The sequence below is a fragment of the Tursiops truncatus genome, chromosome 3 (assembly GCF_011762595.2).
Source record: "Tursiops truncatus isolate mTurTru1 chromosome 3, mTurTru1.mat.Y, whole genome shotgun sequence".
In the NCBI taxonomy this organism is placed as follows: Eukaryota; Metazoa; Chordata; class Mammalia; order Artiodactyla; family Delphinidae; genus Tursiops; species Tursiops truncatus.
Genome location: NC_047036.1, coordinates 167,947,317 through 167,969,759, shown reverse-complemented (window position 1 = coordinate 167,969,759; position 22,443 = coordinate 167,947,317). Strand labels below are relative to the sequence as shown.

General features: G+C 59.6%; 2 protein-coding genes across 5 annotated transcripts; both read right to left on the bottom strand.

Annotated features, from left to right (window-relative positions):
• Position 1: 1 nt before the first annotated feature.
• On the bottom strand, positions 2-11,056 carry PLIN4 (perilipin 4). 4 transcript variants are annotated; one of them, XM_033854631.2, is made up of 8 exons: positions 10,968-11,056; positions 10,782-10,849; positions 10,103-10,250; positions 9,240-9,301; positions 3,072-6,921; positions 2,772-2,959; positions 597-674; positions 61-525 (listed from the first exon to the last, which is right to left on the bottom strand). In XM_033854631.2, exons 2-8 carry the CDS (start codon positions 10,830-10,832, stop codon positions 193-195), a joined length of 4,710 nt encoding a protein of 1,569 aa, XP_033710522.1. In that variant the 5' UTR covers positions 10,833-10,849; positions 10,968-11,056; the 3' UTR covers positions 61-192. The 4 variants fall into 4 exon arrangements, with proteins under 4 accessions (XP_073659500.1, XP_073659501.1, XP_033710522.1 ...); XM_073803399.1 differs by having other exon boundaries at positions 2-674; XM_073803401.1 differs by lacking the exon at positions 597-674.
• A 3,490-nt stretch (positions 11,057-14,546) lies between these two features.
• On the bottom strand, positions 14,547-21,899 carry PLIN5 (perilipin 5). Its single transcript, XM_073803397.1, has 8 exons — positions 21,806-21,899; positions 20,929-21,010; positions 19,922-20,117; positions 18,921-19,003; positions 18,371-18,551; positions 17,268-17,467; positions 15,645-15,758; positions 14,547-15,277 (listed from the first exon to the last, which is right to left on the bottom strand). Exons 2-8 carry the CDS (start codon positions 20,986-20,988, stop codon positions 14,747-14,749), a joined length of 1,365 nt encoding a protein of 454 aa, XP_073659498.1. The 5' UTR covers positions 20,989-21,010; positions 21,806-21,899; the 3' UTR covers positions 14,547-14,746.
• Positions 21,900-22,443: the final 544 nt, after the last annotated feature.

Here is a 22,443-nt window from a genome sequence, read left to right as displayed (position 1 = left end):
TCCTAAATGAAGCGCTTGCTTGAGATCTTCAGGTGAAGCCTGGGCCCCCCCGCCGGCATCGAGGGTCTTAGCCGCCCTGGGCTCCTCGGCCAGGAGAAGGGCCAGCCGTGCTCAGGGAGAAAGGTGGGGTGCCAGCCGGCAGGGCCCGGAGCTTCCGGGGGTTGGGGCTGGTTTCGGGTGGGGGAGGGGCGCCTACAGCTGCTGCCCACTGGGGTGCAGGGTGAAGGGCCCCACCAGCCAGCTGAGTGGAGGGCTGTGCTGCACGGTCTCCAGCAGCTGCTCCAGCCCCTGCCACGCCTGGCGTACGCCCTGGCGGCTCTGGGCCAGGCGCTCGGCTGGCAGCTCCGCCACGGAGGCGGCGGAGGAGACAACGCTGTGGAGCTCGCAGAGGCTGTGCCGCGCCTGCCTGAGCTGCCACCGGAGCTCGGCGGGGAGGCCCTGGAGGCCGGAGGCCAGGCTGCTGTAGGCCACATGGAGCTGCTGGACAAGGCTGCAGACCCTGGACAGAGCCCCCGCGGCTGGCACCTGTGGGCGGAAGGAGGGAGGTGAGCGGGGCTGGAGGGGAGGGGCAGGAGCGCCGGCCCCCTGGTACGCACCTCTTGGGCGCCGGCTTGGCTGCTCAGGTCCTGGTCCGGCCACGGCTGCCGGTCTGGAGCCTGCTGGGCCTTCTCAATCTGGAAAGAGCCCAGCAGAGACATGAGGCCTTCTTGGCAGGGACCTCCCCAATACTCCCCCGGGGGCGGCATTCCCAGGCCTGGCCTGGAGCTTCGTGTCTACCTTTCCTGTGGCGTGGTGGAAAGGTTTAGGGCCAGCTGCACCAGGATGGTTCACGTAAAGAGGCAATAATCCAAATTCCTCATCAGGTTGTCAGGGAGCTCAGCAGAACAGCAAGGGCACCATGTCGCACCCCAGCTCAAAATCCTCCCACATCTCCCAGTGAGTGGCCTTTGGACCGAATCCAGTTCCTCACCATGGCCTGTGTGGCCTGCTCAGGACACCTGCAACCTCACCTCCTGCTGACATCCCGCTGTGCTCCCTGCTCAGGCCACGCTGGCTTCCTTTTGTCCCTCGAGCACGTCAAGCATGTTGTTGCCTCAGGGCCTTTGCACGTGCTGCCCACTCAGCCTGAAACATGCTTCCTCTGGCCCAGTACGGTGGACCCCCCAGGCCCTCCCTGCCAGATCTCCGTCTCTCCTCAGAGGCCTATCACTGTCGAGTTACCGTGAGTTTCTTTGTTGTTTATTTCCCAGCCTTGGGTGGGAGCTCTGTCAGGACCTTTTTCTCCTTGCTTTTTGGGTCCCTAGCACATAGGAGCCCCCCACCCACATTGACTAATCTTCCTTTATCCTCCTGAGAGCTCAGCAAGTGGACCAAATGTTGACTCCAACTTTCCATCACCCTCCCAGCTCTTAACCCCGGCGACTCCATCGGGGGGCCTACTAGTCATCTCCAGGTTACCCTGTCCAAGACCAAGCCTTAATGTTCACCACCCACCCACCCAGGGCGTTTCTAGGTGTACCCTGCTAAAAGTCCCCGAGGCCTCATAGGGTCTTTTCTCTCTCTCACGTCTCACACCTAAGCTGGTAGGTCTGCTTTGGAAACACATCCAGAACCCAACTGCCTCTTGCCACCGCCAATGCTACTCCCAAGGTCCCCCTCAGCATTTGCCAGGATTTTTGCAGAAACCTCACTCATTTCGTGGCTCTGGCCCTTGACCCTGGTGGCCTGTCCTCCCCACAGTAGCCAGAGGAATCCCCTTAAATAAAACCTCTGTTGCATCAGGCCAACCCTCAGCCCCCAGTCCTGGGCGCTGCGGGGTGTGGAGCAGCCTCCCTGCTCCCACCCACTCAATGCCAGGAGGCCCCCCCCCCGCTGGGGGACCACCACAGACATCCCCAGGCATGGCCCAGTGTCCCCTGGGGGCACGACTGCTCCGTTGAGACCCTCTGGCTTGGAGCAGTGGTCCTCAAATCGCGGCTCACCACAGACCCCTGGGGCACTGACGGAAAACAGATGCCTGCGCGCATCCCAGGGATCCCCACTCAGGCAGCATGTCTGGGTTCCTCGCCACCTGTGTAGATGGGGCTGTTCGACACTGACGACCCGTGACCTTGAGAACCTAGAGGTGCTCAAACCTGGGGGTCCATCACCGTCTGCATCAGCCACAGATGGGAGGCCACTAAACTTCCTACCGCAGGCAGGTCAGCCCCAGCACCCGCAAGGAGCCAGCGTGGGTGTCAGTGGTGCTGCAGGGGGAGAAAGCCTGGGGCGGAGGGGTGAGTGGGGCTGGCGAGAGGGCATGACCCCGCTGGCTCCGTGCCTGTCCCCACGGTGGTGTTCAAGTCACCTTCCGCTGGGCCCTTCCTTGCATCACTGAACCCCACCCAGATCGCATCGGTTCCCCCTACCCTGTCAGCGCCTTCACTTTGCCCTCCCCTGCCGCCGGCCGCCCTTCTGCTCCTTGGAACACACCTAGCTTGTTCTCAGGCCACTGTCTGTCCTTGCGGTCCCCACTTTCCACACGACTTGGCTCAAACAGACACGCTCCTGCCCTGCCCCTCTCTGCACGACTGTCTTGTTTCCCTCTCTGCAACCCCGTTGGTGGCAAGTATTGGGTCTTGTGTCCATCTTCCTCCCTGGAATACAAGCTCCTTGAGAGCAGACCCATGACTGAGTGGCCGACGGCCATTGTCTACTAGGTGCTCAGTGTGTGTCTGTCGAGTCCCCCACGTGTGGCTGAGGAAGGCACTGGTGGAAGGGAGGGCTCTTACCAGCCAGAAGGCGTCCTCGAGCTGGGCCAGCACGTCCAGGGCCTGGAACTGGCCTTGCTGCAGGTGGCTCAAGGCGTGCTCGAAAGCCCGCTGGCGGAAGCTGGGGTCCAAGTCGCCCAGACGCACGAAGTAGCTGCTTTGGTCGGCCATGGCCTCCCTCAGCCGGGGCTGGGAGGCAGCCAGCTGAGCTGAAAGGGAAGACAGGGTCGCTCAACCCGAGAGGCCCCTCGGGCGTCAGGGGCATGCGTTGTACAGACGACCGGGCCCCTGGGAGCTGGGACCAGCCTGTCTTGTTCTCACCTTGCTCCTCGGCGCTCATGGGCTGGAAGATCTCCCCCAGCTCCTCCAGTGTGTGCCGGAGTGTTGCAAAGCCCCGGGCTCCTTCCTGGCTGCAAGTGGTGGCCCCAGGCCCTACATCATCCTTCTTGCCCAGGGCGGCCTCTGGGGTGAAAGTCACCTCAGCTGACACGAGGCCCTTGGTATTAGTGGTGGCTTTCCCAGCAAGGTCCAGGCGTGCACACAGAGTGTCCGGGGGCCTGGAGACCCCACAGGACTGAGCCTCATGAGGGTTCAGGATGGTTTGTTCTCCTTCATCTGGGGCTCCGGAAGTGGCGAGTCCACCAGAGGCAGCATCCTGGGAAACAGGTAACCAGTTCTGGATGGTTCCGAGACCAGTCTGCACACCTCCTCGGGCCACGTTCCCTACCCTGGTGAGCCCAGTGGACACGGCGTCTTTGGTGCCGGTGAGGACAGCCTTCGAGGTGTCCAGACCCCACTGGGCAGCAGCATTGGCCACGTTCACGGCACCAGCCATGCCACTGGAGATGGTGTTCCTTGTGCCAGCTGAAACATTTGTGGTTGTATTCAGCCCAGTTTGCAAAGCCCCTGTAGCCACATTCACTGCCCCAGTGAGCCCTGTGGACACTGCATCTTTGGTGCCTGTCAGGACGGTATTGGTGGTGTCCACGCCAGTCTGGACGGCCCCCTTGGCCACGCCCATTGCTCCAGTGAGGCCAGCGGACACTGCATCTTTGGTGCCTGTCAGGACGGTCTTGGTGGTGTCCATGCCAGTTTGGACGGTGCCCTTGGCCATGTTCACTGCCCCAGTGAGCCCAGTGGACACTGCATCTTTGGTGCCTGTGAGGACAGTCTTGGTGGTGTCCATGCCCGTCTGGACGGCCCCCTTGGCCATGCCCATTGCTCCAGTGAGGCCAGCGGACATTGCATCTTTGGTGCCTGTCAGGACAGTCTTGGTGGTGTCGACACCGGTCTGGACGGTTCCTTTGGCCACGCCCATTGCACCAGTGAGGCCAGTGGACATTGCATTTTTGGTGCCTGTCAGGACGGTCTTGGTGGTGTCCATGCCCATCTGGACGGTGCCCTTGGCCATGTTCACTGCCCCAGTGAGCCCAGTGGACACTGCATCTTTGGTGCCTGTCAGGACAGTCTTGGTGGTGTCGACGCCGGTCTGGACGGTTCCTTTGGCCACGCCCATTGCGCCAGTGAGGCCAGTGGACATTGCATCTTTGGTACCTGTCAGGACGGTCTTGGTGGTGTCCACGCCCATCTGGACGGTTCCTTTGGCCACGCCCATTGCGCCAGTGAGGCCAGTGGACATTGCATCTTTGGTACCTGTCAGGACGGTCTTGGTGGTGTCCACGCCCATCTGGACGGTTCCTTTGGCCACACCCATTGCTCCAGTGAGGCCAGCGGACATTGCATCTTTGGTCCCTGTGAGGATGGTCTTGGTGGTGTCCATGCTAGTTTGGACAGTTCCTTTGGCCACACCCATTACCCCATGGAGTCCAGCGGACATTGCATCTTTGGTGCCTGTCAGGACAGTCTTGGTGGTGTCCACGCCCATCTGGACGGTTCCTTTGGCCACACCCATTGCCCCATGGAGTCCAGCGGACATTGCATCTTTGGTGCCTGTCAGGACAGTCTTGGTGGTGTCGACGCCGGTCTGGACGGTTCCTTTGGCCACGCCCATTGCGCCAGTGAGGCCAGCGGACATTGCATCTTTGGTGCCTGTCAGGACAGTCTTGGTGGTGTCCACGCCCATCTGGACGGTTCCTTTGGCCACACCCATTGCTCCAGTGAGTCCAGCGGACATTGCATCTTTGGTGCCTGTCAGGACAGTCTTGGTGGTGTCCACGCCCATCTGGACGGTTCCTTTGGCCACACCCATTGCTCCAGTGAGTCCAGCGGACATTGCATCTTTGGTGCCTGTCAGGACAGTCTTGGTGGTGTCCACGCCCATCTGGACGGTTCCTTTGGCCACACCCATTGCTCCAGTGAGTCCAGCGGACATTGCATCTTTGGTGCCTGTCAGGACGGTCTTGGTGGTGTCCACGCCCATCTGGACAGATCCTTTGGCCACACCCATTGCTCCAGTGAGGCCAGCGGACATTGCATCTTTGGTCCCTGTGAGGACGGTCTTGGTGGTGTCCATGCCAGTTTGGACGGTGCCCTTGGCCATGTTCACTGCCCCAGTGAGCCCACTGGACACTGCATCTTTGGTGCCTGTCAGGACGGTCTTGGTGGTGTCCACGCCCATCTGGACGGTTCCTTTGGCCACGCCCATTGCCCCAGTGAGTCCAGCGGACATTGCATCTTTGGTGCCTGTGAGGACGGTCTTGGTGGTGTCCACGCCCGTCTGGACGGTGCCCTTGGCCATGTTCACTGCCCCAGTGAGCCCAGTGGACACTGCATCTTTGGTGCCTGTCAGGACGGTCTTGGTGGTGTCCACGCCTATCTGGACGGTTCCTTTGGCCACACCCATTGCTCCAGTGAGTCCAGCGGACATTGCATCTTTGGTCCCTGTGAGGACGGTCTTGGTGGTGTCCATGCCAGTTTGGACGGTGCCCTTGGCCATGTTCACTGCCCCAGTGAGCCCAGTGGACACTGCATCTTTGGTGCCTGTCAGGATGGTCTTGGTGGTGTCCACGCTCATCTGGACGGTTCCTTTGGCCACACCCATTGCCCCATGGAGTCCAGCGGACATTGCATCTTTGGTGCCTGTGAGGACAGTCTTGGTGGTGTCCACACCCGTCTGGACGGTGCCCTTGGCCATGTTCACTGCCCCAGTGAGCCCAGTGGACACTGCATCTTTGGTGCCTGTCAGGACGGTCTTGGTGGTATCCATGCCAGTTTGGACAGTGCCCTTGGCCATGTTCACTGCCCCAGTGAGGCCAGCGGACATTGCATCTTTGGTGCCTGTGAGGACAGTCTTGGTGGTGTCCACGCCCGTCTGGACGGCTCCCTTGGCCACACCCATTGCTCCAGTGAGCCCAGTGGACACTGCATCTTTGGTGCCTGTTAGGACGGTCTTGGTGGTGTCCATGCCGGTCTGGACAGTGCCCTTGGCCATGTTCACTGCCCCAGTGAGCCCAGTAGACACTGCATCTTTGGTACCTGTCAGGACGGTCTTGGTGGTGTCCACGCCCATCTGGACGGTTCCTTTGGCCACGCCCATTGCCCCAGTGAGCCCAGTGGACATTGCATCTTTGGTGCCTGTCAGGACGGTCTTGGTGGTGTCCATGCCAGTTTGGACGGTGCCCTTGGCCATGTTCACTGCCCCAGTGAGCCCAGTGGACACTGCATCTTTGGTGCCTGTCAGGACGGTCTTGGTGGTGTCCACGCCCATCTGGACGGTTCCTTTGGCCACGCCCATTGCTCCAGTGAGCCCAGTGGACACTGCATCTTTGGTGCCTGTCAGGACGGTCTTGGTGGTGTCCATGCCAGTTTGGACGGTGCCCTTGGCCATGTTCACTGACCCAGTGAGCCCACTGGACACTGCATCTTTCGTGCCTGTGAGGACGGTCCTGGTGGTGTCCACACCCATCTGGACGGTTCCTTTGGCCACACCCATTGCTCCAGTGAGCCCACTGGACACTGCATCTTTGGTGCCTGTCAGGACAGTCTTGGTGGTGTCCATGCCCATCTGGACGGTGCCCTTGGCCATGTTCACTGCCCCAGTGAGTCCAGTGGACACTGCATCCTTGGTGCCTGTGAGTGTGGACTGGGTCATGCCCAGGCCTCCTTGGACCACGCCTTTAGCTGTGTCCACGATGTTGGCCACCCCACACGAGAACGCATCCTTGGTCCTGGTCATCTTGGACCACACTAGGTCGTTTGTCCTGGAGCTGACCTGATGAGGAAGGACATTCGTGATCAAGCAGAGAGTGCTAGACACCTCACTCCCCACCCTTCCCCAGATCTCCACCTCATCCCTAACATGCCCCGGAGAGTGGGACCTTCCTCCCAGAGGCCCAGCCTGCTCACCTCCCACCCCGACATACCTCCCTCCCTGGCTTCCAGGATACAGCCTGCTGAGCTCTGTCACAGCGCCACGTGGTTCCCCTGACACAGTAGATCCCCCACTGCTGACAGCTCTCCCCTAGCACCTCTGGGACCCTCCTTGCTCAATATCCCTTAGCCTTGTGCTCAGTAAGCCACTGGATTCCATGTTTTCTTCATCTTGCCTAATCTCTATGGCAATTTTGAGACAGGTTTCCCCATCACGGGGAGAAATCTGAGGAGGCCAAATGCCTGTTAGCATGCATGTATTCAAGTCAGAGAAGGGGATCTGGGTATGTATGTTTAGAAAAGTAATAACTGGAAAAGTACAGGGCCAAGTATTGGGTTTGAGCCATAGGAAACTGTCGATAACTTGGTAGGTCAAAAATCAGGGCAGTTTCCTCTCCTTCATCCAGACTGCTGAAGGGCTGTGATGGCCTCAGGGTTGCCACCACCCAGGTTCAACCAGCAGTTTCCTATTTCCAATTCAGGGGTTCTTAACCCAGGGTTAGGGGTGACCCAGGGTGATCCTGCCGCCCCCCCCTCCAGGGGACACTGGGCGATGTCTGGGGACATCTGTGACAATCACAACTTCAGGGAAGAGGGTGCTCCTGGCATTGAGTGAGTGGGTGGGGTGAGGGATGCTGCTCAACAACCCCCAGTGCCCAGGACGGCCCCACACAGGATGACCCGGCCCTGAGTGGGCAAGACGACTGAAGTTGAGCAGCCCTGAAATGTTATTCTCACCACCTGCCTCCTGCCCAGCATCGTCTCAAGTGGGCATCTTGCCCACAGAGACTTGGGTTCAGCTCTTCCCCACACTTGCTGTGTTACCTCAGGCAAGCCACATCCCCTCTCTGAGCCTCATTTGAAGAGTGGCAATTAAAACAGCACCTCCTAGACTTCCCTGGTGGTGCAGTGGTTAAGAATCCGCCTGCCAACGCAGGGAACATGGGTTCGAGCCCTGGTGCGGGAAGATCCCACATGCCACGGAGCAACTAAGCCCATGCGCCACAACTACTGAGCCTACACTCTAGCGCCTGCGAGCCACACCTACTGAAGCCCGCGTGCCTAGAGCCCGTGCTCCACAAGAGAAGCCACCAAAATGAGAAGCCCACGCACCGCCACGAAGGGTAGCTCCCGCTCTCCACAACTAGAGAAAGCCCATGCACAGCAACGAAGACCCAACGCAGCCAAAAATAAATAAATAAAGAATCCCCTCCCAGCCATTTAAACAAACAAACAAAAACAATAAAAACAGCACCTCCTTCAAAGATCGGTAGGGAAAACTGAGTCAAGGTGCCTGAAGCACTTTGCAGGGAACAGGTGCTCCATTAATGCAATTGAAGAGGGGTGGAGGAGGAGGAGTGAAAAAGTGGGGAGGGGGGCCCTCAGCTGCTGGGGTCCATTTTAATTTGGGCCACAGGGTGAGCCCGGTGGTTCTTTGCCCTCCGAGATGCTCAGATCTGGCTGAGCTGAGGGCAGAGCGGAGTCGAGGAAGACTCCAGTGTGGGGTGTGTGCTGGGCGGAAGGGTTGTATCAGGGCTCTGTCACCCTGCTATGGCCCTCAGCAGTCTTACATCAGCCACTCCGCTTGCCCTGGCCCTGGGGACGTGGTTATATGGGCGGTCCCCGGTCATCCAGGACCGAAGGTGGATGCATCGTTGGCCACTGTTCAGCCTCTGACTGCCCAAGGTTCAAATCCCATGCTACAATGTCTTGCTGTGTGACCTTCGGTAGGTGGCTTGGCTTCTCTGTGCTTCAGCTTTTGTGTGGGGTTCTATTGCTCCCTTCCTCGCAGGACAGTTGGGAGGCTTAACTATTAAGCAGCACATGTAAACACTGAGCCCAGAGCCTGACACAGGGTGAGTGAGTTACCACTGTTTGGGTCGTAATGTGCTAGGCACAGAACTGGAGTGGGGGTGGGGGGTGTCTGTAGACCGGATGGAGCCTCATGGTGCCAGGCAGTAAGGCAGTACTGCACCCATTTCACAGATGTGGAAACAGAGGCTCAGAGGGGAAGACTGGCCTGGAATCCCACTGGGGTGTCTGCCTGCTCCTTGGCCTATGACAACCCCCAGACGGCAGGAACTGAAACATCCCAGGAGGAGGTACCCAAGGGGAGGCGGAGGCTGTCAGACCAGACCAGGCTCTGCCAGCCCCTCTCACCCTGTCTGAAAGCGGCAGCGTCTTCTCAACGTCCCTGGTCGTCTGCTCCGGGTCGGTGGCCACTGTGGGGACAAGAGCCAATCAGGCAACCCAGGGAGGGACACGCACTGGCATCAGCCACCCTGAAGCCCATTGCACAATCAGTGGGCACAGCCCAAAAGGTCAGGAATGTCCCAGCTGCCCTGCCAGGGACGGCAGAAGGTGACATCCACGGCCATGGGTCTGGCTCCCTCAACCCCCAGGAGCGGTCTCCTGGAGCAGGGGTTCTCTAGAGTTTTCTCTGCCTGGGTCCTGGGTGCTGGACGCCCACCCAGGGTGATGCAGGGAGAGGACTCGGGGCCCCGCCCTGCCCCACTCCACCACAGCTGGCAGCCGCCTGCCGGGCCTGGGTATGTGGAGCAGAAGTCAGCTGCCTCCGGCTCCGGGCCCAGAGTGGCCGCCCTAGCCTGAGCTCCCCTGCACCAGCCCCCCTTCAGGACTTGGGGCTAGGGCTGCCCCGAGCACCCCAGCTGAGCAGGCTGTGTGACGCCAGGGAAGCTGCTGCCCCTCTCTGGAACCAGGATCAAAATCTTTGATGAGCTTAGACATGCAGAATGCCCAGCCCCTGGTCCACAGGGCGTCAGAAACGGGGTGATGGAAGGTGGACGGGGGGGGGGTTGAGAATGTGGGGGGCATTGCTGGCTATGCCCCCTTGGGCCACTTATATTTATGCCTCAGGTCCCCATCTGGCGCTAAATGAGCACGCCAGCTGCGTGGGGTCTGTTGAGGTGACGCAGGCACCTATGAAGCACCCCCAAGATGGGCAGAAGTCCCTGCAGGGGTCCATCTCCAGAGCTCCCGCCTCCATGGAGCTGTCCACTCACCCTCAGCCTGGGGCTGGGCAGTCTCGGCGGCTGGAGCACCTGTGGGATGGGCGACTGGCCGGGCCTCTCTCGCTGAGCTGTGGGCGTGGGCCACCGGGTTCTGGGCAGAACTGAAGCCAGGCAGGGACCCAAAGAAGCTGCCCAGGGTCTACATGGGGTGGGGGGCAGCATGAGCAGAGCCAGGCCGTGGTGGCGGTGGGGTGAGGGGAGCATCAGAGAGCCCTGGGTTCCCAAACCGCCTCAGGCCTTGCTCCTGGATGACCTCAGCCACTCTGAGCCTCAGTCTCCTCGCCTGAGCAATGGGCAGGTTCAGCCTGCCTCCTATGGACAGAGAGAAAGTTCATCCTCTGGGTCTCTCTTTTTCCTTCCGTGGCCCACATTTCTCAGCTGAGGAAACTGAGGCTCAGAGAGGGGCCGAGGCTGGCACAGGGTAACACAGCAAGGAAAGAACTGAGGCTTGAGTGCATCCTCCCACCCCCCACCCTCCAGCTTGGGACCGGAGGGAAGATTGGCACTGTGGCCTTCAGAGCCCTCCCTCCCCCACACACCCCCGGGAACCCCCCCCACACACCCCCGGGAAGCCTCTCCACACCCCAGGACTGTGGAGGTCACCTTCCCAAGGTTCTGGGGTCTCTCCAGGCCCCAGTTGTGATCTTTTCCCTCCCACACCTGCCCTCACCTTGCCCTTGGGTTTGGGGGGATCCCGGCCTCCTTCATCTTGAGCAGACATGGTAATCCTCTAAGCAGCTGGAAGGGCAGAGAGGGGGCATGAATGGCGGGTCCCGGGCCTCCTGCCCCACACCCATAACCCTGAGCAGTCCCCCGATACCCGCCCGGAGGCCAGCCTCACCCTGGCATTGCTCACCTGGACCGTGTGAGGGTCCCCTGGAGTGACAGGCAGCACAGCCCTGCTCTCAGCTCCCAGGCCTTATAGGGTCTGGGGTGGTGCAGGCCTGGCCGGCAGAGGCAGGCGGCCAGTGGGCCAAGGGAGGGCCCTGGATAGTCACGTGCCTGCCCGCTCCAGCGTGGGCCCCGGGCCCAGCACCTTTCCCCTGCTCTCAGCACTGGGCAGCCTCTGCCCGTGGCCCCCACCCCCACCAGGCTGAGTGATTCACGGGCCGTCCTGTACCCTCAAGGCACAGCCTGCATACTCTCGGCCTCTGATTTCCATCTGTGTGATGGGCATGGTTCAAGTCGCTCTGTTGGGCCACCTTGGCCAGTTACCATCCTTGTGCTTCAGTTGCCCCCTCCAGACTCCTCACCGTGGCCCACAAGGTCTCACCTTCCTCCCTGCCCTCATCTCCCTCCCTCTCTGCCCCCCTCACTCACCATGCTTCAGCCACACAGGCCTCCTCTCTGTTCCTCCAAATCTCCAGGCATGGCCCTGCCCCAGGACCTTTGCACCTGTTATTCCCTCTGCCTGGAGCATCTTCCCCAGACACCCACACAGCTTCTTCCCTCACCTCCACCAGGCCTGTCTTTTGTTCACTGCTGTGTCCCCTGCAATAGAACAATACTTGGCACACAGTTGGCAACTTAATAAATGTTCAGCTAAACGGACCAACTCATAGGGTAGTTGTGAGCGTGAAATGAGGTCACGCATGTAACCTGTTAACCCCAGTGCCTGGTACCTAGCAGGTGCTCAACAAACATCAGCTTAGCATTATCCAGGCAGAAAGACAGGAGCAGGGTCTGTCCTGAGCAGTGAGGGGACGTGTCACTCTCCAGAAGGGACTTCCCTTGAGAAAGGGCCTAAATACAGACCAAGACAGGACACCAACAGAACTGGAGGTGCCCTAGAAGTGAGATCCAGGCCTGGTGGGCTTGGGCCAGCCGAGGGTGGATTCCTGGAAGAGGCATCCTGTACCTGAGGCCACAGATCTGGGAAGTGGCAGAGACAGGATTTGAACCCAGATCCAGAGCCTATATGCCAATAGGCTGTCTGTGGGTGGGTGTGCAGGCAGAGAAATGACTGCTACGCCCTCCTTGAATGCTTCCTGCCCGCCCCTGGGACAGGGATCTCAGCTGTGTCCAGTTGATGGCTCTGGGTGCTAAGCTGGGAGGAGGGAAGGTCCAGCCACTGGGCCTGATGACCCCCAGGTCGTTTCCTTGGAGCCATCACTGTGTTTGCCAAACAGCTGGGGAACAAAACAGGGGTGTCTCCCAAACTCCTCAGCCAATGCTTCCCAAAGGTGGTGGCAAAGGGGGGTGGGAAACACAGGGTGTGCCTCTCCCCTCCCCTCCCCTCTCCGCAGGGCTGCCACAGCATAGCGAAGGGGGAGAAACCCAGCAAAAATAACTGATCATAAACACCGAGTCAGGTCCCTTCCTTCCTCTGCCCACAGCCCTCCAGGGCTCCCACCTCCCTCAGGGTAAAAGCCCAAGTCCTTCCTGTGGCCCACAAGACCCACCCTGTCACCTCCCTGCCCTCCCCACTCCCTCTCTCCCCCTCGCTCACTCTGCTCCAGACACACGGGCCTCCTGGCTGTTCCTCCAGCTCACCAGGCCCGGTCCTGTCCCAGGACCTTTGCACTAGCTGCCCTTTGTGAGGAATGCTCGTCCATCTTTGCACATATGTCACCTTTTCAGAAAGGTCTTCTTGGACCCCTCCTCTCCTATTTTAAAAAATATCGCCCTCCTTGTACCCCTGCACACTCCCCATCCTCCAGCTTTTCTCATCACCTACTAAGACAAATAATTTACATATTTTTCTTGTTTATGGTCTGTCCCTCCTAGAGGGCAGAATTTTTCTGCATTTTCCTCACTGCTGTGCCCACAGGGTGCAAGACTGTCTGGCACACAGCAGGCGCTATTTAATTATTTGTTAAATGAACCAACGAATGAGTGAATGATCGATAGCTTCCACCGGTGAACGGCCTACTAGGATTGAGGGCTGCTACCTTACTCCTACTTTCATACCTGTTTCACAGAGGAGAAAACTGAGGTCTGGAGAGGAGCAGTTGCTTACCCATCTGTTTGTAGGCAAGGCAGGGACTCAACCTCAGGGCCTTAACTACTGCTCCCTCCCCCCAAATTCCAGGACTTACCTCATGCTCTTTCCCTCCCCTCAGGGCTGGTCAAACTGATTCTCCACTGCCATGCCTTTGCCTGAGCTGATCCCTCTGTCACCTGCCCCTTCTGTGTGTCATTCGGCTCATCCTCACCAAGGCTGGCCCTCCAGGAGCCCCCAGCCTTGTGAGGGAAGAGAAGGCAAGGCTGCCTGTGGTTTATGTCCAGGTAGAAAGCAACTTGGAGCCCCAAGAAGGTGGGCTGCAGAGGGTTGGAGCTATCCCACCAGGGGAGAGTCAGGGAAGGCTTCCTGGAGGAGGTGTCATTGGGGCTGGACTTAAGGATGGATGAGATGTAGCTGAGAGATGGGGGGGAGGCATTCCAGGCACAGCCTGAACAAAGGCCCTGAGGTGGGGGAATGTGCACAATTCAGCGGGACCGCAGCAGTGTCTGTCAGCCCAAGGATGAAACCAGAAGTCCTCAAATGCCAAGGTGAGGAGCGTGGACGTTTGGTCTGAGGACAAAGGGAGCCACAGACATTCCCGAGGAGGGGCAGGGAAGTGAATCTAACTGGTGGGAAGTGGTTGGGACTCCCAGAGCCACCCCTGGACCAGGTCCCAAGGAAGCCAGGGAACACCCTGACCTCACCACATCAGACTGTGCTTTCCTAACACCCTGCCTGGCCACAGGGGAGTTTAAGGGACAGCGAAGAACACGGTCAGAGGACAGGGGCCCCCACGAGACTGGCCTGTGCCCCTTACCCTGCGTTTGTGTCCCCCATCCTGACCAGTGCAGCCAGAGAAGCCATAGCAAGTTCAGCTCCTACAGATCCAGTGAGGAGGGCATAGGAGGGGCTGCTCCCTCTCAGCCCCCTCCTCTTGATCCTTTGCAGTTTCCAAGAAATTCATTAAAGTGGGAACAGCTTCCATTCCAGGAACCTCCATCTGAATGCTTAACCCGGGTGGGTGGGGCACTAACCGTGGAACTACAAACAAGATGTCCAGTTGGTCAGCGACGCATCACTCCTTTCAAATTTCGAACCCTGGCTTGTGCCATACGGTCGCACACCTCTGAGGCCCCCAGCACCCCGCCACTGAGACCCACCTCGGCTGGAACAGAGGCCACTGGCCTTTAGACAACACGAAGCACCTTTATTCTGGAGAGCAAAACCCCAAACAGCAAAGCAAGTGGGTGTGGCAGGTCCAGCTGTTGAAGCATCTTTGGGGACCCTTCAGTCCGCGATAGACAAGCTGGGGGAGGAAGGGGACACTCACTTTTCAAAACCCCAAACAGAAGCGTGTGCTTCTATCTGGGCAAAACATGCGACTCTCTGGGGAGTTTTGATCAGCTTCTTGGGGTGGGGCAATGCGGGACCACAGCCAGTGAATGCAGCTTGGGGCTAGTCAGACCTGAGTTAGGTTCAAGTCCTCATATGTCCAAGGGAAAGACTGGGGAGGGTCTAATATCAGTGAAGCTGATATAGGATTCAGAGTTAGGTCCCCAGCCCCCAACTCTGCCTGGGCCAAGGCCAAGGCATCGGCTAGTAATGCTGATGCATGGCCGCTAGGGGGCAGCAGGGATCTCGGGGTGCAGGACGGCCTCCAGCTGCCTTCGCTGCTCCACGGCCCCATCGGGTCAGAAGTCCAGTTCTGGCATCAGGGTGTGCTTGCGGCGGCTGGGGGGCTCAGGCTCCTCCTCGGGAATGTCCCCGGAGAGGCCCATCCCATCCCCGTACTGGGCTTGCCAGGCTCTCTGCTGGGCCGGCCAGTTCAGGTGTGCCCAGCGGGGGTCGGGCCCCCCCACGACCTCATCCACCAGGGCCTCCAGGTCGGGCGGAGGCCCAGGCCGCTCCACGAGGATGGGCGCGAAGGGCCCGACCAGCCAGGGCAGGGGCACGGCCTGCACCACCAGCTCCAGCAGCTCCTCCACGCACGTGTAGGCCCGGGCCACGCTGCCCCGGCCCTCGGCCAGCACGGCCGCCGGCACGTCCTCGAAGCAGCTGGCGTCGGCGAAGGCGGCCTGCAGGGCGTCCACGCTGCGCCGCACCTCGGCCACCTTCTCCTGGGCGCTGGGGGGCAGGCCCCGCACGCTGGTCTCCAGCGCGTCCACGGTGCTCTGCAGCTCCCGCATCAGGCTGCGGGACAGCACCAGGGTCTCCAGCTCTGCCTGCGGGGGGGCGGGGGGAGAAAGGGGAGAAGGGGGAGTAGGGAGGGGAGGGGAGGGGAGGGGAGGGGAGGGGAGAGAAGGGAGAGAAGGGAGAGAAGGGAGAGAAGGGAGAGAAGGGAGAGAAGGGAGAGAAGGGAGAGAAGGGAGAGAAGGGAGAGAAGGGAGAGAAGGGAAGGGAGGGGAGGGGCTTGGGTGTCCCGATGGACCCCCAACAGGACCCCCGCCCTGCCTCAGTTTCCCCACGGACTCTCCAACCAGCTGACCTCAGTACTTGGTTGGAGCTGGCTAGAGCCCCGCCCCTGGCAACCCCTGGCAGATCCAGAACCCCTCCCACGCCCCCCAACCCCCCTCCTCCACGCCATCTTACCTGACTGCGGCGGCCGTTCTCTGGGGAGTGCTGGCTCCAGCCCTCCCACAGCTCATGCACCTTCCCAGGGTGGGCTGGGGTGATGGGCGTCACTCCGCACTGCATGTGGTCAATCTGTGGGGACGGGGACCATAGTAGTCAGAACTGGAGGATTTGGAGTGTTGGGGGAACCAGGACCCTAGCGTGGATCTGGCCTCAATAGGCACTTACGGAACATCCACTGTATGCAAACTTTCCGTGCCTACTGATCCAGCCTGGCCGATCTGCTCATTTTCTCCCCTGCCCATGGCCAGACCTGAGACCTGTGGTTCCCCTGAAACTCAGACTCACTGCCAGGTTTTGCCCATGCTTGTGCCTCTGCTAGGAACACTCTCCTCTCCATCCCATCCCGCTGCCTGGTTCACTTCAGTTCAAGTCTCACTGTAGACATCACCCACTCCAAGAAGCCTCCCTTCCCCGGCTCCTGGCTGGGTGGATCCCTCCTCCGGGTCCCACAGAACCCAGCATGCTCTCCCATCATGACCCTAGTCCCCCTACTGGACTGTGAGTGTCCTGAGGGGGCCACTGGGTCTTCAGTGCCCAGGACAGGGCAGGTATTAGAAGATTAATAGAAATAAACTGTGATCCACACAGTAGAACAGTCTGACCTCCGTATCCACGGGCTCTGCATCTGAGGATTCAACCAAGATTCGCAGTTGGTTGAATCGGTGGATGCAGAACTGTGCCATTTTACAGAAGTGACTTGAGCATCCTCGGATTTTGGTTTCCGTGGGGGGTTCTGGAACCAATCCCTCGCAGATACTGAGGGATGACTGTTATTCAGCCTTAAAAAGGAAGGAAATTCTGAAACACGCTACAACATGGATGAACCTTGAGGACACGCTGCTCAGTGAAAGTAGCCCACTCCGGTGCTCACAGGTGCCCTCTGGTGGCTGCTTCAGGAAGGACAGACTGTGGGGTCCAGGATGAGAAACCAGGACCATGGTTGAGTAATCATGGCTGGACCCAGGTGGAGCAAGAGGAAGGAGATGTGGGCGGGTTCTGGGTAGACTTTGAAGGCAGAGCCAACAGTACTGGCTGATATGTCGGATGTGGGAGAGGAGGAGAAGAGGGAAGTTGAGGGTGACTCCCAGGTTTTGGCCTGAGGCACTGGAAGGACAGGGCTGTCATCAGTTGAGATGGGGAGCGGGATGCAGCAGGAGCAGGTTAGGGGCATCTGAACTCATCAGACATAGAAAACAGGAGCTGTTATGTTCCTCTGGAGCAGGGAGCGATGCACAACGGGGAAAGAAGCTGGGTTATCAGCTAGAACCTAAAGGCTGGGAAGATTGTGATTGGTGATGGGAGAGCCCGGGAAGAGGTACCTTCACTCTCTTCCCATCCATCTTAACCGCCTATAACTTCCCCTCCTCCACAAAACCTCTTTCTGCCTCCCCAGGCTGAGCCTTGACCCCCACTGAATGCCTCCAGCCCCGGGTCCCTCCTCTGCCCCAGCCCTGCACATACACGGTTCCGCCTCCCCCTTTCAGACTAGCAGGGGACCAGGTAGTCCGCGGGCACTCAATCCACGCATGCTGGCCGGCATCACGGGGTGGGAAAGGGGGGCAGGCAGAGGGCTCTCACCAGCTCCAGAGTCTCCTGCAACTGGGCCAGCGTGTCCTGGGCGTGGTGTTTCCTCCGCCTCAGTTTCCCCAGAGAGTGCTCGTATGCCAGGTGGCGGAGCCGCGCCGACAGGGAACCCAGGCGTACAAAGTAGCCCTGATGTCTCCGCTGCTCTTCCACGGAGCCCACTTCCGGGCCCTCAACCTCTGCTGCCAGAGCCGCTGGAGGACGGGATGGGGAGGGGAGTCAGCGTGGCCACGCCCTCCGCTTCTGGGTGGACACGCCCATGGGCTCCTACAGCTTGTATATTTCCCCTCTACACTATCAATTCATACGACCGTCCCCAAGTCCTACGATGTAGGCACTATTATTAGCTCTATTTACAGATGAGGAAACCCAAGGTAAAGAGAGGTGAAGTCCCACGGGGTGCAAGAGGCCGACCCAGGATTCAAACCCAGGCGCTCGTAACCACTTTACTGATTGCCTCGGTGCAAATCCCGGGTCTCTTTACCTCGATTTTCCTCACCTGTGAATGGAGCTTATAATAATGAAGGAGTCGCTTACAAGTGTTTGGCCCACAGAAGGTGCTTCAAAAATGGCTCACAGCCTTTCTGCGAAGGAGGGGGCACGCCCCATGTTCCTCCAGTGCCATCAAACAGGGTTTGGAAGTCAGATGGTCTCCAGGGTCAACGGACTAGATGCAGAACACTGGAGAATGGTGGGGTTCAAGGGAACCACGTAAAGGGGAGGACGCCATTCAACCCAAATATCTGATTTTCCAAGGCAAGTTAGAAATCAGGATTTATAGGGCAAAACCTGATTTTTAAATGCATGTGATGAATTAAATCATTTTAAAGGCATTGCACAGGCCAAATACTACAGTAAGGAGGGCCACCAGCTGGAGGCCGTGGCCCTCAAGTCTATAAGCCCCATATACTCTCGGGGCTCTGGGCAGTCAGATTTCTAGTAGGATGCGGGTTGGGGGAGGTCAGGCCTGGGCTGGAGCTCCATGTTCCCTACTGAACTGCTATGTGGCCTTGGGTGAGGCCGGGCCCTCTCTGATCCGTAACCTCCAGGGATGGGTAGGAGGATTCCGGGGCGAGCGGGGAGGGCTCTGGCCTTACCAAGTTCCTCCTCAGTCATGGGCAGAAAGTGGTCCACCAGCTCCTCTGACTTGCCCAGCACTACGTCCACGGCGTGGCTCATGGATCGTTTCAGCTCCACACTCCAGCGGCGGCCTTGCCGAGCCAGGCCTACCACGCCTGTCACGCCACTGGCCACCACGTCCTTGGCCGAGGTCACCACCTGGCGGAGGGGCCCAGCTCCGGTTGCTGTAGGTCTCCGGCTCCCTTCCCCTGCCCCCAGCTCCCTGAGGCTGCGAGGCAAGGACCCCTGGCCCCTGTTTGGCTCTGGGCCACAATTTCCCCTCTTATAAAATGGAGGAAAATCAAATCTTCCTCACAGGGTTGCTGAAGGGATCCCCAGCACCAGCTGGCACATATTATGTGCTCAGTAAACACAGGTGTCAATTATTTTCATCTGGCGACTGTTTTGTTCCAGTTAACCAAAGCCTGACTGGGTCCTGAAGTCCAGCTGGCCCAGGTGTTCAGGCTGCGTTTCTCGCTGCCACCTCCACCCCCTACAGCTTCCCCACCATCTGGTGGTGCTGGGTACCGTCTCTGAAGGTTGCTGGAGAAAGGGCAGCTTCTCCCCCAGCTTGTCCAGGCCCCTGCAGGCGAGATCGTTCACTGTGGCCACTGGAGACAGAGAGGCAGCGAGCGAGAATTGGGGAGATGTCAAGGGAGAGAGGGACACAGGGACATAGAGGGAGGGGATGCTGGAGGGAGAGGCAGAGAAAAAAGGAGACACACACACACGGAGGGAAAGACAGAGGGGGCACCTGGCTAGCCCCCTGCAAGGGGCCAGGACCCTGAGTGTGTGGGTGAGCCACCAGGCTGGACCCTGCCTCTCTGCCCTTCCTGCCTCCGCCCTGCCACGGCTGCTGCCAGCACCAAGGTGACTCCTCACCCATGTCCAGCTCAGACGCCCCAGCGAGCAGGCTCAAGGTCACACAAGCCGGCTGAGAAGGAGGCAGGCGAGGCCCTGGGCTGGGACCCTCAGGTGATCCCCTTCCTCGGTCAGATGCGAGGCCGAGGGTCTCTCTGTCCCCCAACCCCACCGCGAGGTTGGACCCCCTGAGCTGGTCACAGGCTCAGGACGGGTAGAGGAAGGGGCAGACAGGGGAGGGAGATTGGACAGGCAAAGGGACCCAAGGCACATCAGGCTAGCCAAAGGGAGGAGGACAGTGAGACAGACAAGATGGGGACAAAAGGAGGGGGGCCCCAAGGAAACAGCTAAGGGCAGACGGGCAGGTGATCAAACTACAGAGGGACAAATAAGCAGAGGCAGAGGGCACGAGGGATGCAGGTAGAATGGGGGACGGGACAGGCAGAGAATGGAGGGTGAGATGGCACAGGCAGGAGGACCAAGAGAGGGGATGACACAGGTGGATGGGGGACAGGCAGGTGGACAGAGTAAAGGCACACAGCATAGGTGAGACTGCAGAGGGACACCCGTCTCAGGGGGTCCACTGCAGCAGTCATGCAGATGGAGCATGAGAGGGTGGGGCAGTGGGACAAACCACAGGACCCAGGACTCTGGCCAGGGGGACTCACGCTGGGGCTGCAGGTGGCTGAGCAGCGGCTGGGCGTGGTCCAGGGCACGCGTGGTCAGGCCACACATGCAGTGCTCAGCCAGACGGCAGGCGGAGCCCAGCAGTGGGTGCCTGTCCTTGGCGGCGCTGTAAGCATCGGAGACTGCGGTGCACGTGGCCCTGACCAGGGGCAGGGCCGCCACACGCTGCACCACGTTCTGCAGGAAGGGGTGGCGTCAGAGGGGTCCCAGGTGGAGCGGGGGCGCTCAGCCACATGCTAGAGAGCCCACTCACCCTCTCTGGGCTGGGACGAGGGGCAGGTGAGAGGGGTGGGGGGTAAGTATATTGAGCGCAGCTGCGCGCAGGCAATGGACACCCACACCGAGGTGCGCCTAGAGCTCCTGTTCTCAACAGCATACACAGAGCGGGACCGGTTCTGAAAGACTCAGTCTCCTTGAGGGAAGAGCCATTAGTGTCTGGTTATTAAGGGCACAGCCTCTGGAGCAAGACCACCTGCGTTCAGTTCTGGTTCTCCACTTCCAAGCTGTGTGAGCTTGGGCAAGTGCATGAACTGCTCTGTGCCTCAGTCTCCCTATCTGTAAACTGGGTTTCTAGGGCTGTGATGGGGATTCAAGGACAACATGTGAAGCGCTCGGAACAGTGAATGATGCAGAGTATACGCTGTGATTGCTATTATTATTGTTGTTAAGAGTGCCATGATGGTGGACACAGAAACAGAGAGATACAGGTAGAGACCCAGAGATGGGAGTGGGAGAGAGTTGGGCAGAGGCCAGGTAAGCTGGCTGAGAGTGTCTGGAGAGACACACCCCAGAGACGCACCCTTCCCTGGGCCTCACTTTGCCCCTCTGGGAAATGGGTAGAATGTGCCTCCCCCAACCACGCTCCAAAATGCCCTCAGAGTAAGGTGCTCGAAGCAAGGGCAGGGGGACCCAGTCTGAAACTGTCCCAGGAGGGACTGCCCCCCCACCTCCTCCCGTGCCGAGCTCCATGGGAGGTGCAGCCCCTTACCTGCTGGTCCTGCTCCCACAAGCTGGGTCTGGGGGCCTGAGCCGCCTCGTCTTCTGACATGCCGACTGCAAACAGGGTCACCCTAGGGGCAGGACAGAGTGATGGGCCCTTGCATGCCAGCCCTCCCGGCTCCCACCCAGGCCCTGGGTTCTGTCTGTCTAGGCTTGGTGACCCGGGCAAGTCTCCTTCCCTCTTGGGGCCTCAGTTTTCCTCATCTGCAAAATGAGGTAATGATAATGCCTACCTCAGAGCGCCCAGGGCAGGGACAGTGCATGCCCAGGGCTCTGCACACAGCAGGTGCGTAGTAGAGAACCTCTGACAAAGTGGAGGCCCTGCAGTGATTCAAAGCATGGGCTCTGGGCAGAGAGACACCTGAGTTCGAGTCTGACCATTACCTGCTGTGTGACTTTGGGCAAATGCCTTCACCTGTGTGGGCTGTTGCCTCCGCTGCAGTTAGGGAAGATCCCTGTTGCCCTGGCCCGGGATGGAACCGTGCAAGCAGCTCCCTGCGGGGGTGCAGGTGGTTGCTGCAGAATCCCAGTAAACCCACAGTCCAGTTTGATACACAGGGAAACTGAGGCACACAGCAGGTCCATAATGGGCCCAAGGTCACTCAGCTAAGTAGACTCAGAGCGGGACTTCGACCTCAGACTCCCCGCCTACAGTTCTTCCCCCGTCCGCACCCAGCGCCCTCAGAACCCCAGTCCTCTCCCAACTGGGTCCTGAGCTTTTGCCAACTGGGCCAAGGGTCTCAGCCACCTGCTCCGGCCTGTCACACCACTCCTCTCCCCAAGCCGCTGGGCTCTCGCCCTCCCACCCACCCACCGCGCCCCCGGGCCTGCTGGGCACTCCTGAACGCCGCCCGCGAGGCACTCACCCAGGCGCGTTCAACTTCTGCCCCAAGGTGCTGCAGCAGACCCCAGACTCAGACTCAGACTCCAGTCTCCGACTCCAGCCTTCCCCGCCCCCCCTTATAGTGACTTGGGGGCGGGACCTTCGGGGACCGACCAATAGGGAGAGGCCTGAGGGGGGCGTGCCCTGGGCGGGGCTCCGGGGCCCCCCGCCCTACTCAGGGGCTCCCAGAGCGCCCCGCGGTTGCCATAGCAACTTGGGGACGCTCTATGCTAAGGATTGAGTTACTTTCCTTGGCTAAGTTTGACCACCTGTCACCCTCACTGCTGTTGCCGCAGAGACGGTGGAGAGCGATCACAGCCCCCCACCGCTTCGCCCAGTGACCTTGGGCAAGTCCTCACGGTCTTTCTTTTTACTTTTTAAAACCTGCCGCTTAACTAAGCCGGAAGACAGGCCGGCCCATTCACTTGGATCCCTATTTTACAGATGAGCAAAATGAGGATCAGAATACTTAAACCACTTGCCCTGGGTCGCCTGGCTATTGAGGAATCTGATTCAAACACAGCTCTGCCAGACTGCAGAACCCCGGCTTTCATCACCACACCTGGAATGACCACCAACGTGGGCATGACCCTCCTTCCAGGGAGCTGCAAAAACCGAGCA

What these genes read in the sequence shown, in the direction of transcription:
- PLIN4 (XM_073803399.1), bottom strand. Translation starts at nt 10,832, where the DNA reads ATGTCTGCTCAAGATGAAGGAGGCCGGGATCCCCCCAAACCCAAGGGC. An exon ending in CCCCCAAACCCAAGGGCAAG is followed by an intron (nt 10,251 to 10,781) that starts GTGAGGGCAGGT and finishes CACCCCATGTAG; the next exon opens with ACCCTGGGCAGCTTCTTTGG. An exon ending in TGCCCAGCCCCAGGCTGAGG is followed by an intron (nt 9,302 to 10,102) that starts GTGAGTGGACAG and finishes TTGTCCCCACAG; the next exon opens with TGGCCACCGACCCGGAGCAG.
- PLIN5 (XM_073803397.1), bottom strand. Translation starts at nt 20,988, where the DNA reads ATGTCAGAAGACGAGGCGGCTCAGGCCCCCAGACCCAGCTTGTGGGAG. An exon ending in TGCAGGAGACTCTGGAGCTG is followed by an intron (nt 15,759 to 17,267) that starts GTGAGAGCCCTC and finishes CCGTCCCCACAG; the next exon opens with ATTGACCACATGCAGTGCGG. An exon ending in AGAACGGCCGCCGCAGTCAG is followed by an intron (nt 15,278 to 15,644) that starts GTAAGATGGCGT and finishes GCCCCCCCGCAG; the next exon opens with GCAGAGCTGGAGACCCTGGT.